We start from the raw sequence: 6,607 nt of genomic DNA on the forward strand, positions 1-6,607 counted from the left end.
TCGACGTTGTCAATATGGGCATGCCGATATTTTATTAATTTCCACTTAGAAAGCGATATGTTGTTATTTATCACCGAAATGGTTGCAAAATTTTCATCCAACCGCATTGTCATTTGTTGAACAGAAAAGATTTATAAATCTATTAGACGCATGCGATGAACCTAGCAAAATACTTAAATTATTTGAAGATATTTCTTTGTTCGTTATAAGAGACAGAAAGGAAATTTTATAAAAATTTCGTAATTATAAAATATGGTACAATTTGTACATTAATTTACAGTTGTTGCAAAATTATAGTCGCAGTTCGCGGTAAGAGAAGATAAATCTTTGAAGGTTTTATTTTACTTATATATTTTATTCCCTTAAGGTGAAATTATATTATTTACAAAATGGAATTTACGCTCAGATTATGAAATACGAAAGGAAAAAATCGTGATTTTGAAAGATCGGTCATAAAGACAATAATACTGATTGAAAGGAATGGTGATCGTGTGGGAAAACCCAATGTTTAAGATAACGGAAATTCTTTAACGTTTATCTGTTAGCATTGAGTATCAGAGAGTATAATCGGTGTTAAGCGCAAAAGTTTCTCGCTATAGGAATCCCCAATTTGCATACATGTACTCGTATATCTAAATTTGGAAATACCAAAAATAAATTATATGAAAATACAAGATAAAACTTACTTATCGAACAATGTAGAAAATTTCCAGTAGCAAAGGGCAACTTTAGATTTGCTGTTGGTTGATTAAATGTTTGTGCATTTATAGTAAACATGAAAGTATAAGAACAAAGAAGTGTATAGTACATGCGTAACATGCAAAAATATAAAATAATAAAATAATAAAATATAAATATATAAAATATTCAATCCTTTTATAATATTTAATACACATATTTAATACAATTTAGTTACGTTAATAAAAATATAAATTTGCATAAAAATTTGCAGTTCAATTTCGAGAATAGAAATATTATATGTTATATACGTACGTGGTTGTAAAAATATTACATTTATAAAAAGAATAAAACGAAGAAAAATGGAAATATTTTGATATAACAAGTTCGATTAATTTTAATAAAAAAGCACGCACATTGAGAATCAATATTTCTCTTTGTTCTCATTAAACGCAAGATACGACTATTCTATTCCAACTTTCACAATGTTCAGCATTAACATTGTGCATTGTTCTATTAGAATCGTTTAAAAACATTTTGAATTTTATTTCGGTTCGGAAATCAGCATATTATTATTTTCTATTTAAGCGATTAATTGGAAAGTCGACGAGGGAATGTAAAGGATATTTGTTATAAAAATTAGCGGATGAATTATATACGTATTTTTTCCATATCTGAGATCGTAAAACAGATTTAAACGAAAATATTTCATAAAACATCTAATGAAAGTATTTAATAGAATACCATGAAATTGAGGCAATTAATTTTATAATTTATGTAATTATAATCGTCAATCTTTAAATCTGACTTATGAGAAAGAAAATAAAGCACTTGGTAAAATACTTAATAAATAGCTAATTGATTTGAAGCGCAAACGAAGCAGCTTAATAGAATGTTATCGAATTATTGATACTGGTTGCATAATTTCTACGACTGTAACTATTGATCTTTAGTTCCGCAACATTAAAAATACAGATACATTTATCGAAGTAGAGCAATTAGCAATTACAAAAGAGATAACCTTTTTCCATCTGACGTGACCACACAGCAAGAGTTCATTCCAGGTTTCAGGGACTTACCCGTATGCTGATGAAGAGATTGCCTTATATACTACATTTCATTGAGTATACACTTGTACACACATGGCTCAATGGACACGGAGATGTATATAAACCGCGCCAGCTAACGTTCAATCATCAGACACTTCTTGGTCTATTCTTCAGTAACTTGAACACAGTCTACCGTCGAATTTTCACAAAAGCTTTAGCCAAAATGGTGAAAGTATATTTTCTTGTCGCTCTTCTCTTTGTGGCTGTAGCTGCCATCATGGCAGCACCCGTGGGTAAGTGAACCTTCTATCTAATTAAATAACTCGCAAATTGTCACGAATGTTCAACCGTTTATCGAAAATCTCTCAACATCCCTCTGAAATAAAAGTTCGTTCTATTCGTTGACATTAATATTTTAACACCCATATTTTTCGATCTTTTAATATCTTTTAATATTGATCTCTTAATATTTTCAATTTTCTCATTTTTTTTTTTTTTATTTTTTTTTATTTTGGTTATTTTACAATTTGTCCTTGCGGACATTTGGTAAAGTGTTATATCTTGTTGGTGAAGAAAAAAAAAATATAAATAAAAAATAATATAGCATGTGGGCGGCTACCCCCAGCGGGGTGCCAGCTTCTTTTTTTCTAAGTTATATCTTTTATGAGGATTTTCTCATTTAACAACTTTTAAATATTAGCTGACTCGATACGAATTCGATATAAATAACTCTCAAGAAGCCTTGCGCTTTTTACGTTTACGAGATAAATGAAAATTACCTAACAAGTTCAACTATTCGGTCAAAAGATACGTTCGCTAACTATATATTTACCAGAGTTGTATGGACCCTCCATCTTTTTCGATGATTATCAGATATTCAAGAAATAATTACCGGGTATAATAAGGGTAATTAGTAGAATAATTAGCAGTAAACGCAGAAAGACAAAACGTTGTTTGTTATTCGTGTTCGTTGTTCATTGTTAAAGACAGCTGCTGTTTTAATGCTCCATCATCTTCGTCTTTCTATTGAGAAATATCCGAGCGTTAATTCTCGATTCCTTTGCCAATTACCGTGTTTCATCTATTATACGCAGCAGACAGAAGGCTTAAAGACGGTATTTAAATTTCAGAGGAGGAATACGAGCCCCTCGAACACGCTGGTATCGAGGAACGTGCTGATAGACAAAGAAGAGTGACCTGCGATCTTCTCTCCATCAAAGGAGTCGCTGAACATAGTGCTTGCGCTGCCAACTGTCTCAGCATGGGCAAAGCTGGAGGTCGCTGCGAGAACGGAATCTGCCTTTGTCGCAAGTACGTGATTCCTTTAATTTCACTTACCCAAGTTGTTTGAACTTAAACAACCAATCCTGAACGTTTTGCTACGTCTGTTGATCGAAAACTCTCGTATGTTACACGCGATTCCGTATTAAGACTCAAGTTTGAAGTCACGGGATTTCTGGAATCTCAACGACGATCAAATCTTAAACGTTCTAGCGAATCCAGTAATACTTTAGTGAATCTACTATCGATCGAGGATTCTCGCGTGTCAAGTGTAATTTTTTTTATTAACAGTCGAATCAATTTCGTCAATTTGTTCGAACTTAAGCGATAGCCAATCTCAGTCTTAGACGTCGTGGTAGATCCACTGATATTTCAGTAAATTCTATGTCCACTGCTTAAGTACATTTGATACAGTTGGAAAATTCTCGCAGGTTAGATTATTAAATATAGCTAAGTTTCAGTTTATTAAATTTCGAACGAGTTGAATTTGAACGACGACTAGGTTTTCAGTACTGTAGCGTAGATACAATAATCTTTTAGTAAATTCAATGCCCGTTGAAAATTTTCGTGATACGAAATGTAACTTTTGTTTTTATAGTACCACAGATGTTTCAGGAGAAAATTTGTGTTTTAGTTCGCTTGGAAAGTTCCTATTGTTCGTCGTGTTGAATCTCGTGTCACGTTGATTATCGATAGCTCACGCTGTTACCATAGATGAAGTTTCTACTAGATGAAAATTCATAAGATTTGTTACTAAAACGGGGCGAAAGCAAAGTTTAGAGAGTCAGGAAGCTGATTATTGTTGCTGCGCGTAATCAAATACCCAAAGATAATCTCGTGTCTTAATTTTGAAGTATTGTTGGAGGTAGCTAACTGGACGTGTTATAGATATTTCAAATGTTAAACGAAAATACTGTAAATACTGTATAGCTGTTAGATGTTACGAGACTTAGAATATTCTTATAGCAGAAAATGGGAAGTTCATGTGGTTTTTCTCGTTTCAGGACCACCTTCAAGGAACTCTGGGACAAACGCTTTGGTTAAATCCAATTCTACCAATTCTACACCAAGCTTCGACGAATTTTTCATGCAACGAGGGATACGCGAAGAAGACGCGACTAATGTCAAGAAATTACCAAATATTTAAAAAACTACGCTTATTTTATTATAGTTAGAGTGAATCTTTCCTTACTGAAAATTCTATGGAACTTAGGTTGTTAAAAGCTACTTACAGAATAAATACAGAATAAATAAAGTTTCAAAAGAAGAAAAAACATAAGCACCGAACGATGATTTTTCCACCCTTCGTATTTTATTCACAATTAATAACTATAAATAAAACTTATTAGGCTAACCGTGAAATTTGATACACGAGAAATCTCAACTCTGTGTAGAACAAGTTTCTATAAAAAGTACAATCCCAAGGAAGATAGGCGATAGATCGATTCGATTATTTATAGATATTTGTTTATTCGTTTCCGAGTGAAGAAATTGGCTTTGAGAATTATTTCTCGGATATGTGATAATGTAGGATCTTTACTACAATTAGTTTATTTATAATAAATGGATTAAACAGATGTTGGTTAAACAGGAAACGATGGTTGTTTAACGCGAACTAATCACAATAATGTATCATAATTAAGACAACTAGATAGTTAATTTGCAACTCTCATCACCACGGATCCAACGTTCTGACTTCTCGATTTACAAAGACTGTTAATTCTTCCCTTGATTAATTTAATTTAATTAATTAATAATTACTTAATTTGTTCCTTAGCAACCCCTTGTCTTTTGTCTTAGCCCCACCACGCACATCTTCCGCAACCGCTTGTTTATAATTCGCCTGATATCTCTTAGGCCTTTCGTCCACGATACTACAATAACGCGAAAGAAAGGAAGAATGTACATTTACTTGCAGTATATTCTGAACTCGTAATCGGTTTGGTCGATAATTCCAATTTTCATTTCATTTTTGTGTATCTGCATTTCAGGGACCTAATCCACAGCGTAGCCGCTTTCAATTTAATAAGAAACGAGGTGCAAAGGAAGATCAATGTTTGTAGTGCTTCATAACGAACCCATTATCTATTTCATTTTAATTCTCGTGAATTTTCTGTTTGCTCCCGTGTATAAGCTACGTTGCGCGATACTCGCTCCCTTCTTAATATCGTTCAGATTTAATTCGATTATTAGAGTTAGGTTGGCTTTAGTTTCTGTCGTAACATTATCCTCCGTTTTATTTCCTTTACTTGCACGACTAAATGAAAGTAGTTTATGGTTTATCACCATGTTGATGCTAAATAAGAACAATGAAAAAAGAAAAAAAGACCGAGCGTAGTTCGTTTAATGATTATAACGGAGATCGTGGTGATACTTTTTAAGAATAAAGAAGTAGATTTTCAGCAAAATCTTTGTCGTTCATTTAGTGAAAGATCAATCTTGTAAAAGTTAATTATTTAAAATTTAATTGAGCGAAATACTTCATTAGAATTTAACGAATATTAGGTGTATAAATCGTAAACATTAATTTCAAATTAGCATATTAACTTCCCCGAAATTATATTTGATAATTATAGTTTGCTATTGTATTATAATTGTAAAATAACGCGAAATTGTGGGAAAATCGGTTTCGTAAGCAATAATAATTTCCATTGTTCGCTATATTAATAATCAGAATCGCTTATCGAATATTAATGACTGTATCTGTTGTATCATTGACGTGTACGATTGACGCGTATATTAATATTATTCTGTCGTAATATTTGATTATTCGAAGTACGACCAAAATTTTAACAAAATTCCCATGAAATTCCTTTTTCTAATCGTACAACTTCACTCACGATATTTTTCGTTAAAAAATACGCACGTACAAATTTCCACATAAAAGATATAGCTTAGAAAAAACGAAGCTGGCACCCCGCTGGGGGTAGCCACCCACATGCTATATTTATTTTTATTTTATTTTTTTTTTTTTCACCAATAAGATATAACACTTTACCAAATGTCCATAAGGACAAATTGTAAAAAAAAAACAAAATAAAATAAAAAAAAAGTACAAATTTCCTTCACAATTATCAAAAATAATCCGTATCCACTGCAATTATTTCAAGCTTCATAAGTAACTACGTACAGCGATTAATCAGTCACACCATTCTTAACCGCATCGAGATAAAGCATACGTGCTCGTTGACCTAACAATCACGGAACAAATTACCATGCGCAAAATATCTACGCATTAAATACTCGTAAAGAATGACCATTTACGTTGTTACTGTAAAATATTGCCTTTCGATATGTACGAGGGTCATGCGTGAATTACTTCTGCGATTATGCATAAACAAAACGTGGGTATAAATTCATCGGCTGCAATACCGAAGCAGCAAATGGATTTATTAAAGATTTTTGTTTTCACCAAGTGATAAATTAGAAATCGATTTTCAGTTTTCGTGTTTTCGAACGACAATTTGTTTCATTCGTACGTTTGTTGCTCCTCCCACGAAGAAAAGGAACGACGCAGAGGTATACAGGAACATCATTTTATTTACCTTTTATTTATAGTTACTCTTAGTTCGACGAATGTTCTCTTTTCATTCTACGCA

General features: G+C 32.3%; 1 protein-coding gene across 1 annotated transcript; it reads left to right on the plus strand.

Moving 5' to 3' along the window:
• The first annotated feature begins 1,841 nt into the window (after window positions 1-1,841).
• Window positions 1,842-4,585, plus strand: LOC132909775 (defensin). Its single transcript, XM_060964862.1, has 3 exons — window positions 1,842-2,020; window positions 2,858-3,038; window positions 4,013-4,585. Exons 1-3 carry the CDS (start codon window positions 1,951-1,953, stop codon window positions 4,050-4,052), a joined length of 291 nt encoding a protein of 96 aa, XP_060820845.1. The 5' UTR covers window positions 1,842-1,950; the 3' UTR covers window positions 4,053-4,585.
• Window positions 4,586-6,607: the final 2,022 nt, after the last annotated feature.

Source organism: Bombus pascuorum, chromosome 1 (genome assembly GCF_905332965.1).
Source record: "Bombus pascuorum chromosome 1, iyBomPasc1.1, whole genome shotgun sequence".
In the NCBI taxonomy this organism is placed as follows: Eukaryota; Metazoa; Arthropoda; class Insecta; order Hymenoptera; family Apidae; genus Bombus; species Bombus pascuorum.

Bases quoted from the DNA above. Each gene is read 5' to 3' on its own strand.
- LOC132909775 (XM_060964862.1), top strand. From the start codon at position 1,951: ATGGTGAAAGTATATTTTCTTGTCGCTCTTCTCTTTGTGGCTGTAGCT. The intron at 2,021-2,857 runs GTAAGTGAACCT...TTTAAATTTCAG, and splicing joins CATCATGGCAGCACCCGTGG to AGGAGGAATACGAGCCCCTC. The intron at 3,039-4,012 runs GTACGTGATTCC...TTCTCGTTTCAG, and splicing joins GGAATCTGCCTTTGTCGCAA to GACCACCTTCAAGGAACTCT.